The sequence below is a fragment of the Polypterus senegalus genome, chromosome 10, assembly GCF_016835505.1.
Source record: "Polypterus senegalus isolate Bchr_013 chromosome 10, ASM1683550v1, whole genome shotgun sequence".
NCBI lineage: Eukaryota > Metazoa > Chordata > Cladistia > Polypteriformes > Polypteridae > Polypterus > Polypterus senegalus.
In genome coordinates, this window is record NC_053163.1 from 5,698,295 (window position 1) to 5,722,035 (window position 23,741).

The 23,741-nt window shown below is 47.2% G+C and overlaps 1 protein-coding gene across 1 annotated transcript; it reads left to right on the top strand.

Moving 5' to 3' along the window:
• Window positions 1–1,905: 1,905 nt before the first annotated feature.
• pelo (pelota mRNA surveillance and ribosome rescue factor) lies at window positions 1,906–22,777 on the top strand. Its single transcript, XM_039765004.1, has 13 exons — window positions 1,906–2,104; window positions 4,345–4,437; window positions 4,518–4,668; window positions 5,768–5,858; window positions 9,539–9,702; window positions 9,893–9,953; window positions 10,050–10,211; window positions 10,319–10,365; window positions 13,063–13,136; window positions 17,818–17,889; window positions 22,135–22,209; window positions 22,290–22,321; window positions 22,415–22,777. Exons 1-13 carry the CDS (start codon window positions 2,064–2,066, stop codon window positions 22,507–22,509), a joined length of 1,158 nt encoding a protein of 385 aa, XP_039620938.1. The 5' UTR covers window positions 1,906–2,063; the 3' UTR covers window positions 22,510–22,777.
• The last annotated feature ends 964 nt before the right edge of the window (window positions 22,778–23,741 follow it).

Genomic DNA, 23,741 nt, shown 5'->3' on the forward strand with positions numbered 1-23,741 from the left:
TATGATTTGTAACTTTTAATGGCCTATTTCGATCAGTGGGTTCTGGTCTGGTCAGGTCAGGCATGATTAAGGTCACGTCACAATGAAGCACTTAGCATGGAGCGATCTGCTCATTTTTGAAGGAGATTAACAAGATGCAATCGGGTCACAAAATCCCAAAGCTTAGCTCAGCTCATCTCATCTCCCACGATGTCAGACCTAATAACATTTGGATCAGCGCGGGGTCCCTCTAGTTCAGCAGTCATGCCACCTGTGCTTCAGAAGAGGTCACCCACCTGAAGCTAAGCATGTGTGCGCCCAGCCAGTACTTGGGTTGCTGCTGGAAGAGGTTATGGTGAGGCCAGCAGGGGGCGCTTACCCTGTGGTCTGTGTGTGCCCTAAAAATGGTGCCGTCCTTAAAGCCAAGGTCCTGAATCTTTGTGGGCATTCTTTTTAAGGAGTAGTGGGCATCCCAATGTCCTGACTAAATTGCCCATCATGGCCTGGTCATTCTGGCCCCTTAATCACCCCCTGTCTCTAACTGGCTATCTCTCTCACTCATCCCTTCACCACCTAACAGCCCATGTGTGGTGAGTGTACTGGCGCACTAATGGCTGCCATCACATCACCCAGGTGGGCGATCCACATTAGGGTGGCTGAGGTGGTCTCCCCGCTTGTCTAAGCACTTTGAGTATAGGAAAGCGCTATACAGGGTGGTCCAGATCTAATTATGCAGATCCAGATCGTCTGGATGACTTTGATTTATGTGGAGACGATTCCAGTTCGGCGTGAAGACAATTCTTCATGTTGTCAGTTCACACACTTCTCGATGGTCCGGGATTTTCCGGGTGATTTTCTATGTAATAAACTTAATAAGTTATAGCGTAATGAAAATTGCATAATTTGATCTGGAACACCTTATATAAACCAGGGGTGTCCAACTCCAGTCCTGGTGGGTCGCAGCGGCTGCAGGTTTTCATTCTCACCTTTTTCCTAATCAGCTTTCACTCCTTTTCCCTTCATTTAAATAGCCTCGTTTTTAAGGATTCAGTCCTCTGAATTTATTCTTTTCTTCATTAAATGGCAGCCAAACAGAAATGAGATGTGAGACGAGCCAACAGATGACCAGCTAAACTGGAACATCAAACTTCAGCCAGTTTCACTCCAACCAGTTTCTTTAATTAAAGCCGTTATTGAATATCAGGACTTGTTGCTGCTCTCATTCTGTTGATTTTCTGTTCTTTACTTAGACCACCGTCAAGATGTTTTGGTGACCTGAGCACACCTACCTGACTGACACCCTCACCTTTCTTTATTTTTTGGGAGATCTGCTCCTTTTGTGTCTCGTTATTGTTTGGCTGCTCATTAAGGAAAAAGAAACAATTAAGGACTCTGAGTCCCGTCAATTAAAACAAAGGCAAAACCCGTTAATCAGCAGCAAAAGCGGCTCACTAATTAAGTAGATGGTTAGAATGAAAACCTTACTAGGACTGGAGTTGGACACCCCTGATTATAAATATTATTAATTTTGCAAGTCCTTTTCCATTTTATTTCCCTATTAGTTTACAATTGCATTTCGCTTTCTGGTGGGACAATAAAATGATGTTTCATTTTACTTTTTTATTTGTGTTTTTGTGGCGCTCCCTGGCTTTTCAATCTTAATAAACGTCTTGGCACTCACCAAACACCCCACACAAACTGGTAACATACAAAGCCACCTCCTTCCCACCATCATAATTCCTATTTTATTTAACACATTAAAGAAGGTTTAACTGATCGTTATCATTACACATAATAATTTGCACTAGACGATAAGGATAAACATTAAAATGAGTTCACAAGCCCACAACGCTCTGCCCCTAACAAAGATGGCGCCCACAGAGCGCGAGCCCAATCTTTAAGATGTAAGGCATTTCCTGTGACGTCAGCGGCATTTCCTTCTCGTTGCATGGTGGGCTGCCGGCGGAATGCTGCTGTGGCTCGCTTCCGTGGATATCGATAAGGCATTTGACTTTACTGTGTAATTCAGATATGGTTTAAGTAGTAATCAATGATATTCCGGTAGAAAACCATTTCTTTCCAAGATGAAGTTACTCAGCAAAGCCATTGAGAAGGACAATGGCGGGTAAGTGCCGGTGTCTGAATTCTCATACAAACGAGCAATGACTAAACTACCGGGCTCTCTAGTTCCGAAAGCCGGCGAATTGTGTCACAGCCTCACACGAGGCCAGGGGTAAAAGGAATACGAGAGCCCGAATGACTAAATAAAAGTCCGGTGACGTGTAGTTGTCGCGATAATGAGAGACACGGGGCGAATCATTGGCGTGAGGAGGGGGGCTGCTGTAAGAATACCATCTGTTGTTGAAACGGGCGTAAAAACGGAATTCTAAACGTAAAATGAACAACGAAGGGGAAGCCGGTGTGACGTGATGAACGGCAGGAAAGCCGACTGTGATACTGGAGACGAGGTGAGGGCGCCAGTGCAAGTCGTTAGAGTGAAGCCTCGCAGTTCAGCCACAGACCGGCCGGAAAATCCAACACCATTAAACGGTACGACCGAAGGGCTGAGAGCTGATCTCACTCTTCGTTAAAGCCGTCCAACACGCAATCGAACCCGCTGAGTTCCATCAGTGTTAGGGAATCGGCACAAACCCTGGAGTGGGTGTCAGGCCGTCACTGGACCCAAACCTGCAACAGGAGAGAAGCCAAACCCCCAGCCCTTACCCCCCCCGGCCGGGAGAGGTGTAGCCACTACTGTGGCAGTGACAAGGTGATTGTGGCCTCTGGCACTGCTTTACACCCTAGCAGTGCATGCCATTCAAACCCCCAGTGTGTCTTGTGTATTTTTACGTTCATAAGAATTACTTTCGTTAGTTTTACCCCCCAAACCCGACTAGGGTTGTGTGGTATACCATCTCAGAAAAGCCCACATTTTTAAAACGGGATGGTTCAAGTATTCCGGTAGCTTTGGGTACGGGAAATAAACGTTCACTTTTCTGTCAGTCCCCTCTTAACCCGGACACTCGCTTTTGCAGTTTTGAGAATCTGTTTCATTAAAACCAAAGCACCCGCTTCAACACGATTGGCCAGTTCACGGGGGACCTGCCGCTGGCAGCCCCCCGTCCTTGGTGAGGCTGGAGAAAGACAGGGAGTTTTGGAATTCTCTGTAATTCATTTGCATGTGAGCTGGTTTAGTCTCGCTGCTGAGGTCTGAAAGCGGGTGCCAACGTTTTAGTGCCAGTCCAACGCGAATAGAGATGAATGGCATACGGGTATTAGAAAGGTACTTGGAAATCCACATTTTACATTGGCATGTTGTAGCATTTTGGGATTTTCAGTAATGGAAGTAAACATTAGCTTTCCTCTCAAACTCCCCTTCCTTCCCTTGACAAGCATCCATCTCTCACAAAACGTGGGACTGGCTTTGACACAATCGGGGAACCAAAGCTTCAACGCGGTCTGGGCATCGGTTGGGGGGAAGGCCTGCAGCACACCGGGGAGGCTGGAATAAGAGGGGTAAGGGGTTTTGGTGTTACGGTATTTGCAATTGGTGCCAGTACTGATGTCCAAAAAGCTGGCACTGAAACCCAAGTCAGAATGTTAAGTTCTAATGCCGCACTACTCCTGACTCGACGCTATGAGGAAACCCGTTCGACTCGTCTCGATGTCCAGTAATGTTAAAATGTCAGGCTTTGTGGGCTCTCTCATATTTCTGTTTTCTTGTCCCAAAAAACCCTCATTTGTGGGCGGACCATATTTTGTGCCGGAAATTAAACCTTCTTGGCAAAGAGTAAACCAATAGGAGGACTTGACGTTGCGCAGGCCACATCAGTAGACCCCCCATAATGGGTTACGAGGGGTCAAAGTTACTCCTTTTCACAGAATTTCAAAAAAAATGGGGTTTGGTGATCTTGGCATGTGGGGTGTCATATTGTTTTTGCTATTTCAAGGTTGCTGATGACAAATATGATCATATTCTTGATATTTGATTCCTAACTGGTGGTCCCAGCCCCCTAAGAGCCTCTCTCAGAAGGTTAGTTTCAAACACAGGCACGTGGAGGTGTCATTTTAGACTATTTAGTTCAAGGTCAGTGATTATGGTATCTGTTTGATCCTTTATTAGGGGTCTAGCCCTCCCTCAACCTCTGTCGGAGGCTTTAAATGATGAATTTCAGTTACAATCCAAAATATTTCTAGACTTTAAATGTTCAAATTGAAGCACACATTTTAATCTTTCAGATATCTGGTTCAGCTGTTTTTGCTTATTATGTACTTTTACCTCGTGAAGTAAGTTGTTTAATTTCTTAATGAACACCCTGAATTATGGGCGCTTATGCTAATTCTTTTTCTTTTTTGTTTCCTCAGTCAGGTGACCCTGATGCCCGAAGAGCCTGAAGACATGTGGCACACTTACAATCTTCTGCAGGTGGGCGACAGCCTCCGGGCATCCACCTTCAGGTAGGTGGGATATGTTCTCGTGTCGGTCGTAATGTCATTTGTGTTCTTTCTCGCGCTAATGTGTGTAATTTGTATCGTAGGAAAGTTCTGACGGAGTCGTCTACTGGTAGTGTTGGGAGCAATCGAGTGAGAACCACCCTCACCATCTCCGTGGAGGCCATTGACTTTGACACACAGGCGTGCCAGCTGCGGGTAAAAGGCACCAATATCCAGGAGAACGAATATGTGAAGGTAGGCACGGCAGTGTTGGTGGGGTTACCACTCTCTCTCTCTCTCTGACCCCCTAGCATCATGGGGATGGGCGTCCGGTAGTTTGAGATCCTGCTATGTGTCCTGGTGTGGAGGGATATCAAGGGTGCATCGTGGGGGGGGACCTTGCAGGTGCCCCAAGCATCAGTGATGAGTCCTGTCCTCTCCTCTCAAAACTCCTCCCTTGTCCCCAGATTTCTCATGTCGGTGATATTCCAAGGACACACAGCTGGACCTGTCGTTCCCTCTAGGGGACTGCATGGTCATCAGCTAGGACCTCGGGTTGTCTCTCTGATATCTCGACCTGGATGAAGGAACACCATCTCCAGCTGTGCCCCTGGCAAAGACGAACCTCCTTGGGGTATCCCAGCCACTTCTGTCGTTTCAGCAGCCCGTCTCTGTTCAGCTTGGTTTATTGTCGCTAACACCTGCCAAGGCAGTGTACCACCTTGGAGTGGTGATCGATGACCAGCGGCCCTCCACTGTCCACATTGCAGCAGTCTCTCGATCTTGTAGATCCACTCTGTGTGTAAGAGCAGCCTGCAAGTCTTTGGCCTGCTGCGACTCTCTGTTGGCAGGACGTCCTGCACGCGTTGCCAGAGTTCAACCGGCAGAGACGAGCACGTGTCATTGCTCTCTTCGCGCCAACACATTGGCTCCCCGCAGCAGCACATGTCAAGTCCAAATCCTTGGTTCTCGACTACGGAGTAGTCAATGGCGATTCTTGTGGGGTCCTGGGCTCACAATTTTTATGTTGTAGCCTTGTGGTAAAATGATTTCAGTTCATTTTAAAACAGGATTTCTTTGCAAATGTATTTAAAATGAAAAAACCGAAGTATCACATTAACACAATTATTCGACCCTTTACACGGCACTAAGTTCAAAGCCTCTTGATGCCTCACACACCTGAATTTGAGCAAATGGGAACTCGCCAGGAGGAGCCGGAAAAACGCACAGGGTGCCGCTCAGTCCAACTGTCCAGTGTGGCAGCGAACCCCGGCACAGAATGAAAGTGGAGTCTGTGGGTGTTCTGATCAGGTTTGTTCACCCCGAGCTCATCTTACCCTCTGGTCTCTTGCAGATGGGAGCCTACCACACCATCGAGCTGGAGCTGAACAGAAAGTTCACACTGGCCAAGAAGGTCTGGGACAGCGTGGTCCTGGAGCGCATTGGTGAGCCGAGAGTGGTTACGCTTATCATTATCAATGTGTAACAATGAAAAATTCCCTCCTTTTGCTTTTTTTTTTTTTTTTTAATTTTTTTGTTAATAAGTCATGTGATCACATAAAATGAAGTTAAAAGTGAAACTGGAGACGAGCCTCTTAGCTTCTTTTTTTTTTTTTTTTGGATTAAAATGTAAAGGGGGTTTTTTGCCGAGGGTTACTTTTGCATCTGATCAGTCACGACAATTTCAAAATTACTGGCAAGACAGCTGCGTTTTGTCAGTAGTGTTGCATCATGGGATGGAATGAATTCATTCAGCCCTTGGCAGTAACCACATAAAAAAAAAAAAAAAGAGAAAGCTTAAGGTGAGAGACAGCCGTGAGTCGTATCTGGCAAGAAAGTCAAAGTCTGCACGGGGCGGACGTTCGTGATTTGTGCCAGAGTTGACTTGAGCGGAGTTTGCTTTTATGGTCTGCTTTGATCCATTGCAACATATAAGGCATGAAAAAAAAAAACTACAAATCAGTAACATTTATATACATAACAGGTTTTTAGAATAGTTATTTCAACAAAATTGTATTTGGCCCGTTTAAAAGTTTAATTACCGTCCATCTTCTGTTTCTATTTTAGCAGGAAGTATCTCCTCCCAGAAGGTAAAATTTGGAGACCGTTATTTAAGCAGCGCGTCTGCTCTGCTTTTTCGCTCTTCTGTTACGCCAGTCCTAATTTCCGTTGTCCCTAAATGGATTATTTTGTATTAGACACAGACAGTACCCCCAAACCAGGCCGGAAGTGGAAATGTCGCTGCCCTCTCAATATGCGGTCCATAGGATACCAGTTGAAATCTTCGTTCTCCCTAGCCTTGCGATCACAGTGGCTGCAAGTGTTGGCATTTTTGTCGATGTTTTCATTTACGTTCATGCCGTTATCCAGTACGGTCCCCAGGTACTTAAAGCTACTAAGTGTCCCATCGTGTCCGCCGTTGAGAACCAGTGGTTAGTCCTAAAAAATCAATGAGCAGCTCTCTCGTCTTCCTCGCATTTAACTGGAGGTCCTGCATCCTCGAGTGTCCTCTTTCTCAAAATGCGCCACCTTGTCGGAGGTGTTGGTTGGCGCTGTATCCTCTGCAAACGTGGCAGCTAAACAGTTGCTGTCGGATTTCTCTTAACTCTTACCGGGCTGATGTCGACTTTCCTCAAAAGGAGGAGTCGACGATGGTAGTCGACTGTAAAGTGTGACAAAACCAACCGTTATGATTTAGTTGGACGACTCTTGCTAGAAAGTTAGTTAGCTTCGTTGATTTGACCGAGATCTCCTGTGCTCGTGTGAGTAGTAAGGCACAAACGAGCAAAAATGGCACTGACATATTGGCGAAAGATCAAAACGAATGCGTAAAGCAAAATACTCCGTGGATGAAGTTTTGCCTATTATCTCTGAACTGGACTGTGACTCGCTGGACTCCAATTTTGATACAAGCGATCGAAAACGAATGCGAGGTTCCAGCTTCAGCTGACTGGTGCCCAGCTAATCGTGGAGCTGACACGCCTATGGCAATGTTCGCCAGGAGGACTGCCACTTAACAATGATAAGACATAGAAACCAGATGGCAATGCACTGCAACCGTGACTGCTGCTGCTCCAGCCATGCAAATACAGCCTGGCAGCAAGCCTGCCACCCATTCTTGGCAAACCTGGCAGCCACTGCATGCAGCAACAGACGTTGTTTTATGTTGATTTCTGTGTGAGACCATTGCTTTTCAGAAACTGTTTTTTGGGGAAAAATATTCAGCCCTCAAAGAGTTAAGCTGTTGTTATGGACTGCGGTGGGCTGGCACCCTGCCCGGGGTTTGTTTCCTGCGTTGCGCCCTGTGTTGGCTGGGAGTGGCTCCAGTAGACCCCCGTGTCCCTGTAGTGAGGATATAGCGGGTTGGATGTTGTTAGGGATGGTGAGGCGTATCGGGGCAAATCACTGTGCCCATCGATTATATAATGAACTACTGTAGAAATGCAGCAATATGACTTTAACAACCCGCTCCTTCTTAAGGAGAAATTCAATAATCCATAGGGTGAGATGGGGGTCCGCCTGTAATGTCCTGCAGCAGTTAAAGGTTGAAGTGAAGTCAATAAACAGTCTTAACACTTTTACAGCCTTTTTTTGTTTTGTTTTGTTTTGTTTTGTTTGTTTCTTTTCTCCCAGGGCTGAATATTTTTCCAAAAACTCGTGTTTTTATTTTTTATAAAAGAACACACAGCGCAGATCGATGTCTGGGTAGACCTCACAGGTGAACCTTGCCGTAACTACGGCAGATGCATGAATGTGCTCAGCTGGCAGCCGATCTCCTGGGGTCCGGTCAGCTAATTCCAGTTCCACACTCTCTCGTGTTCGATCTCCTAATCACTCTCAACAAAATCGGAGTCCGACTTGGCGATTAATGCCCAAGGCATCGTCTGCGGAGTATTTTGCTTTCTGCACTCGCTTCGCTCCCTCGAGAGATGTCGATGCCATCTTGCCTTAGTTTACGTTGCATAACTCGTACAAACGCTGGGATTAGATGGCGAGTCACCGAGCCTCGCTTTCCTCCATGCAAAGAGGGCCTACCTTTGAATGTAACAGTGAGTTTTGTCGCCATTAACGGCTGACTATTGCCCTCTACCCCGGATGTCGACTTTTGTCAATATGCGCCCTCAACCTCTCCTGTCGACATCCGCCCTAAAAGAGTTAAAGGCATGTGGTTTCTCCAAAAGTGTATGAAGAACAGTCGTGATCTCGTCCTCGATTGAGCAGATCTGCCGGTATGCAAACTGCAAGGGATCCTAAGAGGAGCTGACCTGTGTAAGGTGAACAAGAACCAGCCATTTTCTTATAACTGATGTAAGGGCCACTGATCGATAATCAGTTCATTTTTTATTTATTTTATTTTTTTGGAATTTGCTGAGTTTCCGAACGCTTCCAAAACTTCAGCACTTTAAAGAAAGGGTTGGTAAAAAAAAGAGTGACACAAACCCTAGCTCTGAACCAGGATACAAGGGACAGGATGCATACTGTACAGCATTCGGTACCCCTGAACGACAATCATGCAGTTGGTTGTGGGCGTTCCCTTGGCAGAGCTAAACTTCCATCCATCCATCCATTATCCAAACTACAAGGTCACGGGGGTCTGCTGGAGCCAACTGGAGTGCCCCCTTTAAGTCAGATTTCCAACTTTGAAACTTGTGGCTGGCGTGTCGAGCCCACTTTGTTTTAACTTCTGATCATGACGTCAGTCTAAAATGGCAACCTACAACCTGTTGTATTATACTGTTTACTAGCACGTCTGTCTTATTTGTGTCCAATAAATCGGCACTGTCAAACTTCTACCTGTGGACATGTTGCTACTGTGATCCATCCATCCATTATCCAACTCGCTATATCCTAACTGCAGGGTCACGGGGTCCTGCTGGAGTCAAACCAAGCCAACACAGGGCGCAGGGCAGGAAACAAACCCCGGGCAGGGCGCCAGCCCACCACATGAGCTAAATGTGCCTTTGGTATTTATGGTGGACACTGGCAGGTCCTCCCTTGGTTTGTTTGCTCGTATCACTCCAGTGCCCGTCCTGCACACTGTACTTCAATGTCGCGTTTCAGTGCCCGCTGCGAGTCTTATTCCCTTTCATCCCTCTAAGTCACGTGCCTTTCCCACCTTGCACAGAACAGGCCTGTGACCCCGCCCAACAAGCAGATCTGGCAGCTGTCATCATGCAGGAAGGCTTGGCCAACATTGTGCTGGTGACCCCGGCTATGACCTTACTGAGGGCCAAAGTAGAAGTGACCATCCCCAGGAAGCGCCGAGGGAACTGCACACAACATGACAAGGTACAGGCAACTGACTGAATGTGAGAGGTGGGGCCTACCTTACTGGTTATGGAGTGGGAGGCGTGGGCCCTGTAGCAAACCAGAGACTTTCTGATTATGTCGGATTGATAACGGCCTGACTAACAAGGGCTGGAAACAGAAAATCGCTAACTTGTGTGCCCACACGTCTCCCTGCTCTTTTCTGTTTTAGGCTCTCGAGCGCTTCTTTGAGGCAGTGATGCAGGGCATCCTCCGGCACATCAGTTTCGATAGTGAGTTGCAGTGTACTTCAGAGCCACAAGAGGGCAGCTCTCCGCGCAGAACCTCCCCTCTCACTCCTTATTTTTCTTTTTTTTTTTTTTTTTAAGTTGTCAAGTGTGTTCTGGTCGCCAGCCCAGGCTTCGTCAAGGACCAGTTTTGCACCTACCTGTTTGGGCAAGCGGTAAAGACCGACAACAAGATTCTGCTGGAGAACCGCTCCAAGTTTGTGCAGGTGCACTCCTCCTCGGGCCACAAGTACTCCCTGAAAGGTGGGCATCAGGCTGTCAGTAGGGGGGCAGCATCACTTTTTTTTTTTTCCTTTTTCAAGAGTGCATTTTTCATGCGACGGTTAAAAGCTCTTCTCATCTCTCCACAGAAGTCCTGTCAGACCCCACGGTGACCAGTCGGCTTGCAGACACTAAGGTGAGATGTAAGATGCTGCCACCCTTAAGATAATCTGCTTTATGCTCTAAATTGGCTTACTCTGTAGGGTGCCATATAAAATCAAATTCTTTGAATGTGGCGTTTAGCACCAAGCCCCTAGAAAGACCACAATGGCCACTTTATAAAGGGTCTGTCTATCTAGTGCCAGGTAGGACTCTGTTTTACTCCCAAAGCAGCTTTGAGTCGTTATTTCAACACATTGTCACAAACATTGTGTGGTCCATGCTGACTTGATAGCCTCACAGTTCTTGTGGATTCTTCAGCCGTGGACTTCTAATGACATCTCCTCTCAATGGTGCTCTGTTAGATTTTACGATCTTTGGGGGGTATGTAGGACATTGGGTTAAACTGTAGGCACCGACATGTTTGTGGAACCAGCTTGAGGAGATGTTTTCTTTGTGACATATTGTGTTCTCCATATGAAAGATGGAAGAGTGTGGCCATCAAGGCATGTGGATTGTCCACAGCAATTCACATGATGCTCAGTTGGTATTAAGAGGCCTAATGTGTGCCCAATCTAAACATTCTCCACGGCATCAGCCAATCACCACCATCCTTACACCATTGGCGCAAGGCCGAATGAGTCCATGGATTCATGCCGTTTACACCAAATTATGACCCAGCCATTCGCATGTTACAACATAAATTGAGGTTCATTATTCCCCCCGACCCCCCAATCTTCACTGGTCAGTTTTGCTGCTCATGTGCCCCCAGTACTGTTAATAAAAGTAAAAACCATTATAGGCCCATATTTGTGTTGCTGTAGCCAATCTGGTGGAGGGTGAATTTGTAGGTGCCCTCCTGCACCTCACTGTTGTAATTTGAGGGTTTGTGGTCTGACACCTCTGACCTCACTCAATGTTTGTGTTGACTTCTCTGTAAACTCCAGAGATGGAAGTGCATGAAAACCACCGGGTCGGGTCCGCAAAACCAGCAAGCATCACCCCACATTCAAACTGGCTTAGATGACACATCTTGCCCATTCAAAGTCTGACCAAACACAGTAAACCTCTTGACCAAGTCTGAGTTGCAGCCACTTTTTCACTGCCAGGTGGTCCTAATAGATAGATAGATACTTTATTAATCCCAAGGGGAAATTCACACACTCCAGCAGCAGCATACTAATAATAACAATATTAAATTAAAGAGTGATACCAATGCAGGTAAAACAGACAATGACTTTGTATAATGTTAATGTTTAGGGGGGTGGAATTGAAGAGTCGCATAGTGTGGGGTCTCCTCAGTCTGTCAGTGGAGCAGGATGGTGACAGCAGCCTGTTGATGAAGCTGCTCCTCTGTCTGGAGATGATCCTGTTCAGTGGATTCTCCATGATTGACAGGAGTCTGCTCAGTGCCCGTCGCTCTGCCACAGATGTCAAACTGTCCAGCTGTGTGCCTACAATAGAGCCTGCCTTCCTCACCAGTTTGTCCAGGTGTGAGTCGTCCCTCTTCTTTATGCTGCCTCCCCAGCACACCACTGTGTAGAAGAGGGCGCTCGCCACAACCGTCTGATAGAACATCTGCAGCATCTTATTACAGATGTTGAAGGACACCAGCCTTCTAATGAAGTATAGTCGTCTCTGTCCTCTCTTGCACAGAGAATCAGTATTGGCAGTCCAGTCCAGTTTATCATCCAGCTGCACTCCCAGGTATTTATAGGGATATCACCTCTGATTACCACGGGGTCCATGAGGGGCCTGGTCCTCCTAAAATCCACCACCAGCTCCTTGGTTTTGCTGGTGTTCAGTTGTAGGTGGTTGGAGTCGCACCATTTAACAAAGTCCTTGATTAGGTTCCTGTACTCCTCCTCCTGCCCACTCCTGATGCAGCCCACGATAGCAGTGTCATCAGCGAACTTTTGCACGTGGCAGGACTCCAAGTTGTATTGGAGGTCCAATGTATGTTGGCTGAACAGGACCAGAGAAAGTCCATTCCCCTGTGGTGGTCCTGTGCTGCTGACCACAATGACAGACCTGCAGTTCCCGAGACGCACGTACTGAGGTCTTTCTGTAAGATAGTCCACGATCAATGGCACCAGGTATGAATCTACTTCTATCTCAGTCAGCTTGTCCCTAAGGAGCAGAGGTTGGCTGGTGTTGAAGGCGCTAGAGAAGTCCAGAAATATAATTCTTACAGCACCACTGTCTCTGTCCAAGTGGGAGAGGGATCGGTATAGCATGTAGATGATGGCATCCTCCGCTCCCACCTTCTCCTGGTATGCGAACTGCAGAGGGTCGAGGGTGTGGCGGACCTGTGGCCTTTAGTGGTGAAGCAGCAGCCGCTCCATGGTCTTCATCACATGTGACATCAGGGTGACAGGCCGGAAGTCATTCAGTTCACCAGGACATGGTACCTTTGGAACTGGGGTGATACAAGATGTTTTCCAAAGCCCCAGGACTCTCCCCTGTTCCAGGCTCAGGTTGAAGATGCGCTGTAGATGACTCCCCAGATCCAGCGCACAGGCCTTCAGCAGTCGTGGTGATACTCCATGTGGACCCGCTGCTTTGCTGGCATGAAGTCTCCTCAGCTCTCTGTTCACATGGGCTGCTGTAATTGTGGGTGGGGATGTCTCACCTATGCTGGTATCAGCAGAATGATGGGGGGGGGCTGACATAAAGTGGCCATTTAGAGTTAAGTGAGCTCCTGGCTGATTCCTTCTGTCTGTCCTTGCTTCAGGCTGCCGGTGAGGTGAAGGTCCTGGAGGATTTTTATAAGATGCTGCAGCAGGAGCCTGATCGAGCATTTTACGGGTCAGTATGGAACACCCCATGTGTCTAGTTTGTGTAGGGGTCTTGAGCACTTGGGATAATTATGGGTTTGAACAAACGTTAACCAACTCAGAATACACATCTCATCCACAGCTGGGGTCAAAGTTATTAATGCCTTTGCATTTTTAGATATTCAGTACTGTGAAAAAGTATTTGCCCCCTTCCTGAGTTCATATTTTTCTTTGCATGTTTGTCACACTTGAAAATGTTTCAGGTCATCAAACACATTTAAATTTTAGACAAAAAGAACCCAAGTAAACACAAAATGCAGTTTTTACGTGGTTTTATTTATTAAGGGAAAAAAAAGTATGCAAACCTACATGGCTCTATGTGAAAAAGTAATTGCCCCCTTTGTTAAATCATGAAGTAACTGTAGTTGATCACATATTTTGGAAAGCTGAGTTCAATCTCACCAGCCACACACCCAGACCTGATTTACTGCCAGACCATAAGTAGAACCTGTCAGACAAAGTGAAGTAAGCCAAAAGGTCCCAAAAATGAAGACGGCATGCCGCGATCTAAAGAAACAAAGTAACTGACATCCATCAGTCTGGTAAAGGTTACAAAGCCATTTCTAAAGCTTTGGGACTCCAAACCACAATGAGAGCCATTCTCCACAAATGGAGAAAAGGTGGGACAATGGTGAACCATCACAAGAGTGGCCGGCCTACAAAAATTACCCCAAGAGTGCAGCAACGACTCGTCCAAGAGGTCTCAAAAGAACCCAGAAGAACATCTAAAGAACTGCAGGCCTCCTTTGCCTCAGTTAAGGTCAGTGTTCATGACTGGGCAAAAATGGCATGCATGGCAGAAGTGGAAGACCACTGCTGACCAAAAAGAACATAAAGGCTTGTCTCACTTTTTTCACAAAAAACATCTTGATGATCCCCAAGACTTTTGGGAGAATATTCTGTGGATTGACAAAACAAAAGTTGAACTTTTCAGAAAGTGTGCGTCCTGTTAACATCTGGCGTAAACGTAACCCAGCATTTCAGATAAAGAACATCATACCAACAGTCAAACATGGTGGTGGTAGTGTAATGGTCCTGGTGCTGCGTTGCTGCTTCACGACCTGAACGACTTGCTGTGATTGATGGAACCATGAATTCTGCTCTCTACCATGTAATCCTGAAGGCGAGTGAATATCCAGCCAATGTGGCTGAATTGAAAAATTTCTGCAAAGAAGAGTGGGCCAAAATTCCTCCACAGCCATGTGAAAGACTCCTTGCCAGTTATCGCAAACGCTTGATTGCAGTTGTTGCTGCTAAGGGTGGCACCACCAGTTATTAGGTTTAGGGGGCAATTCCTTTTTCACATAGAGCCATGTAGGTTTGGATAGGTTTTTTTTTTTTTCCCGTAATAAATAAAATCATCTCTTTAAAAACTGCATTTTGTGTTTTACTGGGGTTATTTTTGTCTAATATTTAAATTTGTTTGATGATCTGAGAGAAAAGCCAAGCAAACTGACACCTTTTGGCTAACAAAAAAGATTACAATATGCAAAGTTATGAGGCAACTCGGGTCCCTTCTTCAGGTGAGATGTAATACAGAAACTGGAGTTCCCTGTGTTTATATATACACACACTAGGACAAGAAACAACATTGGTAAATCTTTAAATGAAAAATCTTAAATGTACAAAATTAATACATTCTTCAGTGTAAGATTAACTTAACAAGAGAGAGAAGAACAATGTATAGTCAAGATCTTTGGATAAGATAACTGTCCGACAAAGTCCTTTGAAGTTTGTGATGAGTTTTTCAATACAATGTGGATCTGTAGACCGGTTGTCTGTGTCAGTCTGAGAGATGCAAGCAATCCTCATATCTGGCCATAAGACCCATGTCTCTATTCAAACCAGGTTGTAATGTATTAAATTTTAACATGATTTTCACGTTCCATTCTTTTCTCTCTTGCTGTGTTCTGAAGTTGTCCATAAGCCCTGTGACTTTAAAGTCCCTCTCACAGTGTCCATGGCTGTTTAAACGTGGCAACACAGATGTTCCTGTAGCAGCCCGCTTCATGTGGCACCTGTCTAAATTCATTCTCTGCCAGAGTGTTTGTCCAGGTTCTCCCACATAGAGTGCAGTGTCAAGACATTTCATGCAGAGAATTAGGTAGACCACATTGGATGATCTGCAGGAAAATGACCCCTTTATGTGATGTTCAAGTCGGCAGTGTGGTATAACTATACGGCCTGTGTTATAAATGTGGGCACACGTTTTACATCTTTTCTGTAGACAGGGAGATGTGCCATTTTCTGTTGGTTCACTTGGGGAGCTTCGGACAATTAGTTGCTGCATGATTGATGATCTGAAACATTTTCAAGTGTGCCAAACGTACAAAAAAAATACGAAATTGGGAAGGGGGGCAAATACTTTTTCACAGCACTATATCATGCATAGGATCTCCTGGAAAAATGATTGGCAGTTTGATACTGAGCAGCTCCGGGTCAAAAAAAAAAAAAATAACACAATTATCGGTTTCTTTTCGTCCGGTTTAAGGTTGGGGGGGGGTGGAGTCAAAACTCCGCTGTTGGGAGGGAAAAGGAACATTCAAGAGTTAGAGCTGATGGAGAAGTGAATAGCAGCTTCTAGATGTTGACAGACATTTGGTGGATGTCATGACCAATCAAATGCTAGGGAGTGAGGTCTTAATAAAGTTGTCGCCTTATTTTTCTTTTCTTTGGAGGAAACAACAACTCCCACACTCCAGTTGAACAGACACCTTTGGACGCCCTATTACAATATTCTGATCAAAAGCTGGTAAATTTCCAGTTATTCTTGAAGGTCCTGGACATGACAGGCCTAAAATCTAAGGGCGCCAGCAGTTCCGACCACAACTTTACTTTGAATCGTCTCGTCGCTCGCCCTTTTCAGGAGGAGAGCTATAAGGCGGTGAGCCAGATGTGCCCATCTGCTTCACAGGAGTGACTCAGGGCGTGTGTCTGCGCCCACTCCTAACCCTCGGGACAGTCTGACGTCGATTATGCTGCCTGTGTTTCGGCCGGCTCTGACCTGTGACATCTGTGTGACCCTCTACCCAGACCAGCATGCTCCCTGCTTTTTCTACTTGAGTATGCCCTGAATTAAAATGGTGCCGTATTTGGGGTTTTCCCCAAAGCCCCCCATCTCTATTTTTAAAAATGTGGGTTGTGCTTTCACCGATGGGTTACTTATGGGAAGTTGTTGTACTCGCCATCCTCCCACAGCTTCTCGGCCTCCTCAGAATTATTGCCAGGAGAAATTCTGGGACACACACCAAAATCAAAAAAAAAAAAAGACAATCTTAGCAGTTTCTCCCCTCTGGCTTGTGAAACCTGATCTGCCCCCACTCTGAAGTGTTTTGGAGTGGGGGGGAGTTATTAAATAGCTTCAGAATTTATCCTTTTAATCTCCGGGAATAAGCGGCAGAGGCCACATGCTCCAACATGCACCCATGTCTCAGATCTGTGTGCCTTTCAACGTACCTGAAGTGACCACAAAGCAGAATCCCCACCACCCTGCGGTGTCCAGATGTGCAGATGAGCCTGCTGAGCGGAGGGCGCTGTCACCGCATGGTCAAAGTGACCCCCACTCGCACACACGACTGGCGGGCGCCTGCCCCCTCGGTATGTCTGCCGGGTGTGCAGCAGGACGAGTCCAGGTGTGAGAGGGGCAGGTTTGTGACGCAGGCTCCCGTTCATGTCGAGGTGGGTCGCTCCCTACTGTAGTAGTCTGGCGGAGGCGCTAATTGCACCTGAGCGCAGTTAAGTGGCTCGTTTTGAAGTGGTGACAGGGTAATGAAGTCTGCTTTCACAGTTGAGCACAGCTTTGGCAGCCTACCCTGAGCCGCATCTCTGTCAGGCTATGTGCTTAATCCCTCTGTGTTTGCCGGGGAGACTCGGGTGTCAGTTCCTTTTGGGAGTCTGAATGTTTTTGAAGAGATAATTCATCGTTTGTTGCCACTCGTCAGTAAATCTGTTTACAGCCGCAGGAGAGGCAAGAACTTGACAGAACCACAGGGGCGCCTTTCCATAAAAGCTAGCGGGTCACTGGCCCCTTGGAGATCTCAAGTCAGTGCTTGGCAGACGAGAACGGTTCACCTGGTGATGAAGTGCCCCCCCGTGGTGAGCTATTCAGGCCGAGGTGTATCCACATCGGGAGTTCAAAATGGCAACGGGTCAAGCAAGCTGCGGGCCAGATAGTGAGGGTACAGACAGAACGATCGAGCCGCACGTTAAACTGCACCTTCTCAAGTAGAACACAAGCAAACCTCTGTCACCTAGTGAGAGGGGACATCAAGGGGAATAGTGTCCCCTTTGCTTACCAAACCTACAGAATATATATTGGTGCAAACAGACGGTGGAACAGGCTTGCCCCTTTTCCTCCCCCCTCCTCTGTTTTTGCAGACTGTCTCGTTCATTTTTTGACTCTTAATCCTTCATAATTCAGGGAAAGCCCCGCTCTCGCAGCCCGAGGGGATTAGTCAGTCACACTGCTCGCTTGCCACTCCCTCTTTGTTTGCCTGCCTGGCTGCTTGCTGGTTGGGATGAGTGCCGGGTTGGGGTTGGAGAAGAAGGGAGTAAGTGGTGCCCCGGACATTATAGACCACTGGTGGAGTCAGGGTGCGTAGGGAGGGCGGTCTGGCCTGTCTCTAAAACTCTCTGTCCTCTCTCTCTTGCAGTGTGGCTCACGTTGAAAAAGCGAATGAAGCTATGGCCATCGACGTCTTGCTCGTCAGTGATGAGCTTTTCAGGTTTGTCACCTCTAAGGGTGGGAATTTGGGACGAGGGCTTTGATGAGTGTGAGGGAGACTGGCCTGCAGGACAAGCCTGATTGCCTACCTGCGCAAGTGATCTCCATGTGTGTGCGCCCCATGGAGACGAAGCGGACATTTTTAGCCTTTAGTGAGAGGTGTTAGTGGACCCCAGTGGGGAAGAAAAGTGTGAGGACTGGAAAGAGGTATAGAAAGGATGGGGATGTGCAGTAAATTGTGGAAGGAGTATAGACCACCCACCCCAATAAGGGTGGGAAATGTGCAAGAGAAATGCTATGAGCCCAGGGCTGACCAAAGTGCAAGCCACACGGAGAAGAAAAATGGCAGTGGGTCTCTATCCATCCCAGAAAATGGAGAGAGAGAGGGAGTGTAGGTTAGGATTCAGGCAGTGTGTCCCCTACATGACGTGAAGAAGAGTTTCAGGCCTTTAGTGCTAACATCTACAATAAGAAAGAACGAGGTTTGTGTTTAGTGAGTCCCCGACCTGCTGCACCCTCAAACCCATGAAGATGAAGGGAAATGACACTGGATGGAGTATGGAACTCCGTCAAGAAGAGAAGGCCTTGTGTTGCTTCAACCCTATGAGGAAGAAGAAAGTGGTAGAACGTTTAGAAGACTAGAGGAGGAAGGCCAAACATGAAGAATTAGGGAGGGAGAACTGAAAAGTGTGGCCGCCATCAACACACAGAGAAGAAAAGGGCTGGGAATTGGAAAGCCCACCCTGAGTGGAAGAAGAGGGTTAGGGATGGAGTGACCATATGGAGCGTCTTCAGAACTGGGATTTACACCAACAGTGTAGCCATTGAAAATGCAATTGACTTTCACGTGATCTCACCACAGCATGGTGGTGGCTTGGCTTAACCAGTTAATTCTTTTATAACGTGAAGTGATGTTGCATTTATCTCAATGTATTTACAAATACACTCGCTAATCGTGTCTGCTGTAGAGTGGCGAGGTGTTGAGTTGTTTAGGCAAGTAAGGATTTCACTGCACTGTACATGTAATGACCCAATGTGCAACTATGGGTCTTGTGTTGTCCTGCCAAGTTAATTGACGGACCGTCGCAGCAGGATGCAGTGACATTTCGGGTCATGGGAGAGCAGAAGTGGGAATAAGGAGGACGCCCGGGTGGGCCAGTTTGTGTTTTCTTGTAAATAAGATGGCGCTCTTCTTATACCAAGAAGCGTGATGAATGGTGTGGGGTCAGGTGTGCAAGTAAAACATTTTACCCTACTCTGTAAATGTAACAATAGGTAGACAGATACAGGCACTATATCATAACTTTATTCATCCCAAGGGGGATATTTTTTCTTTTTACGGAAACTTGAGAAATATATAAATAAGCTGTAAAAAGCCCAGGGTCCTAGAAACTATTGAAATCATCAGGGGAAAAAAAATTGAAATATAGAGATGTCAGGTAATTGACTCTGGGGGTCTCTGTCCTAGGAGGATTCGATTTGCTGACGCGCTCACCTCGCTTGTGTTTTTAAAAGGGATAGCGTTTTACCGATGCTAGCGGCTAAGCGACTTTGTCTTTCTTCGGAGGTTTCGTTTTGCTGGCCTCGCTTGTGTTATTAGCGGCGAAGTGAGTTTCCTGTTTCCTCGGAGGCGGAGCCCTTACCCCGACTCCACCTTTTACTTCCAGGCCGGACAGATGCACACACTTCCACACGTAGACATTTATATAGAAGACTAGCTGAGCTACCCGTCTAATGTGGGCTGAACTCTAAGTAATCAACATAGTGCTCGGTGCTAACGTTTGCAGTGTGCCATCTATTGGAGTGTTTTATAATGCATGCAGTAATAAAACGAATTGCATTTGTCATCCCAACCGATGGTGCATCACAAACATTTGTAGTAAATAAACGCATTACTCATTACTACAAATGTTTGTGGTGCACCAGATGTTGGAATGACAGAGACATGGCAAACCAATATCAACAGAGGCACCGACATTTATGTTTTTAAATATGAAGGTGGTTTATAACTAACAACAACAGCCACCCTTCTACAATACTCACAAGAAATACAAAAAGCAGAACGCCTGTGATTTGGCTAAATGAGAGCCGTCCCATTAAGGATGTATAAAGGCGTACTGTCTTCGGTATGAAGGATCCCCAGTGCCGTTCCTTGAGACACTGTTGCTGAATAATTTGTTAGCTCAAAAAAATTCTCTGTGCTTGTTTGTCACAAGGAGAATGTGCCGCATTGTCCTTATCGCCCATCAGTTTTGTCTTCATTCTCTAGTCCGGTAATACCTCCGGCAGGTCCAGGAAGCATCCCATAACAGAGCCTGCTTTTCTAATCGGCGAGTTGATTTGGTGGGTGATGTTATTGGCCCAGCACACCTCAGTGACCATCACAGACTTGCAGAACATATAGCTTCTGTTGTTCCTCCATTTTGTGAGACCAGACCTGACATTATTAATATTTCGTTATTCACTACGTGAGGTGTGGATGGGGGTTAGGGATGGAGAGAGTCTTGTAAGGACGACGTTCATCAGGCCCAGAGAGTGTGGAGGTCCCAGCCATCAAGTGTGATGCGTTGGCTTTGCATTCCCAGTGAGAGGAAGAGGAGAATGAAGTCTGTAAGGAATATAGGAGCCCCCACTATGGGAGGAAGAGGAGAATCAGGGTGTGGTGGGATAGTGTTCAGGCCTCCTTGTACGGGAGAAGTGGTCCAAGCCAGAGGAGCACACAGGGCCCACACTCGTGTAAGAAGGAGTGGGTTTAAGTCGGTTCAGTCCAGTTTGGTACGCATAGTGCAGGCTCAGAGCGCTGTGACAAGTTCTCGAAAGAACGTTCAGCCCGGTTTAAAGCTCGATAGTAAGAATCCTCCAATGAGAAAGAAGAGAGCGAGACCCATAAGGGATGTAGGCTGGGGCTGCACGGTTTACCAACCCGACTTTTAAAATAGTATGCCACCAGGATTTGTTTCCTTTCAGAACCTAGTAGATGGTAGTAGTCCACCACGTGCTCCATCGTTTATTAGTGCGATGAGATCTCCAATGGGGATTCTTCGATTTAATTTATATTTAGGTTGAATCACCAAGGGGTTGCCTGGTCTCTGAGCGTAGAATATTAACATAAAAATGCACTGGAGGCCCCAAGGGGGAGAGCGCACTCCTGTTAAAGATCTGCGGGGGGCGGCGGGTGTGTTTGTGGGCTGGTGGAACGAAGTGTAGAGTTGTCACCTCTTTGCTTTGGTCCCGTTCTGTTTTTTCGGCCTGGAACTGAAAGCGAGTTGATATCGATGGGGAAAGTCAAAATGTTAGCACCAATCCAACTCTAATCTAGACCTCTAGAGAGAAGGGTCTGCGTTTAGTAAAATGTAATAGAGACGGGCGGTGGGGGGGTTGTTATGCGGGGGTGTGCTACTTGGCGGAGGATATTGGTGCTGAATTTGAGGAACTCTGCCAAAAACGCCCCGTCTTGAAGATTAAGAAGAGGGTTGAGTCTGGAGTGGGGATACCCCCTATGTTGGTAGGGGGTGCGCGTTCAAGTGCCTGCAGGGTACTCTGGTGAGGAAGAGGTGACTAATAACAAGCCCCAAACCCCTCCCCAGTTATCCAGTGGGAAACAGTATGGTTGATGTGATGAGTCTGCAGCGCCCCCTAGTGAGGAACAGCAGAGTTCCGGGTTTTGTGTTACTGGTTGCTTGGTAAGGAACAGGAGGGAAAGTTGTGACTGGGCCGTGTACACCACACACACACACACAGACCCCAATAAAGTGAGAGGCGACAGACTCCTGTAGTAGCCATGTGACCGTTAAGTTTAGTGGGGGCCTGTGTGCCACCTTAGTGAGGAAGGCATAGGTGGGATCTGGTCAGTCCGTAGTGAGGTGGTGGGCTCTTTGGTGAAGATGGAGGTTCTTTATGTAAGCAGGCCAACACAGCGGTGCCTCACAAATGTCCTAAGGGGCAAAGCCAGTGCCTGCTTGCCATTGTGGAGGTGGCATGTCCCATCCCCGTCTGTGCCAGCTGTGTTCCCTCATTCCAGATTCATACAACATTAGGGTTAATGGGTGACTCTGTAAGCCAGTTGGCCCTGTGATAGACTGGCGTGACCGTCCAGGTTTGGCTTCAGGCTTGTGCCCAGTGTCGCCAAGGCAGCCTTTCAGTTGGTTTGGTGTGTGAATGCCGAGTGATTGGCGAGGGAGCAGAGTGTTTGTCACCCCTGAGCATCTCCCAGGTACTAAAGCCCTGTGTTGGTCTGTCGGTCCAGGCACCAGGATGTGGCCACCCGAAGTCGTTACGTCAAGCTTGTGGACAACGTCCGTGATAACGGGGGGACTGTCAGGTAAGTGCCAATGTCCTTTTGTGACCTGCCACACACACACACTCTCTAGTGTCCTTACCACCGGCCTTTCTGTTTTCCAGGATATTTTCCAGCCTGCACGTGTCAGGAGAGCGTAAGTAACTGTCTGCCCGCCCACCTGACCGACCCACCGGTGTGCCCCCCTTGTCGCACGATTCAAGCCCGTCTCCTCATCTCTCTTCCACAGAATTAAACCAACTGAGCGGCGTGGCTGCCATCCTCCGCTTCCCCATCGCCGACCTCTCTGACGCAGAGGAGGACTCCAGCTCTGATGAAGAGTGAGGAGTGCGAGGAGGAGCAGCGAGGTGCCATGGGGGTACAGTGTGCTGCTGGACTGCCTGCCCCTGGCTTTGTCACGGGGTCTGCTGCTACGTAAGACCCCCAGCTTCATCTGACCGTGCTCATGTGTTCAAAATTGGAGAGAAGTAATGGGGGGCTGGGCGTGGGGGGGGCTTGAAGACAAAAAAACAAAAAAACAAAAAAATAACCGCAAGTCGTTTTAAGTTTGTGTTTAATGGATTTATTTCTTAACATGCCGTCCTCAGCCTCTCGGTTTGCTCTTTTTCTTTGTGTTTCATCCTAACTTGAAAGAGATTGAGTGACTGGGGGGGTGGGTTGTATGGGGGGTCTCACATCTGCACAGCAGCTGGGAAACGAATATAAAACCACATCACATGTGGGGGTGGGGCAAGCCCACCCTTACCTGTGAGCGCTTCTTAGGTGAGGGCTGGGGCTTCGATGTCCATTTTACGGCTGCATGGGTGTTTTATTGTGGGACAGAGTCAGGTAAACCCACCATCCCCACCCCTGCCCCCCACCCCCCACTACCAGTCCGGCCCACTGTAAACCTCCTGCACCAGCAGCCACTGTAGAGTGCCGGAGGCGCGGAGAGAGCTGTAATTAGCACGTGTTTGAAGATGGCACCCTTTGAACCCGGTGGGGAAAGGAGGGGGGAAGGGGCAGCAGCAGGCAGGCTCTAATTTCAGTGGAAGACAAAAAAGGTGGGAAGAAGAGGAGAAGCAGGGGGGCAAGCCGTTACAGGCGTTAGGGAAACACCGTGGGCGAGAGAATGGAACCTGCACAGTGCTTATATAGCGCCTTTCAGAGCTGCAGCTGGCGCAGACCCGCCGGACGTAAACGGTCGTTTTGTGTGTTGCATCTTAGAGGGCTGTGGTTAATATGGGGGTCTTGTATTGTGGGTGTGTGTATGTATATATATATATATATATAATTTTTTTTTTTCCCCACTGCAGTGGGCTGGTGCCCTGCCCGGGGTTTGTTTCCTGCCTTGCGTGCTGTGTTGGCTGGGATTGGCCCTAGCAGACCCCCATGACCCTGTAGTTAGGATATAGCGGGTTGGATGATGGATGGATGGATGATATATATATCTGTCAATCAATCAACATTTATTTCTATAGCACATTTTCATACAAAAAAATGTAGCTCAAAGTGCTTTACAAAATGAAGAATAGAAAAATAGAAGACACAATAAAAAATAAACATAAGTCAATATT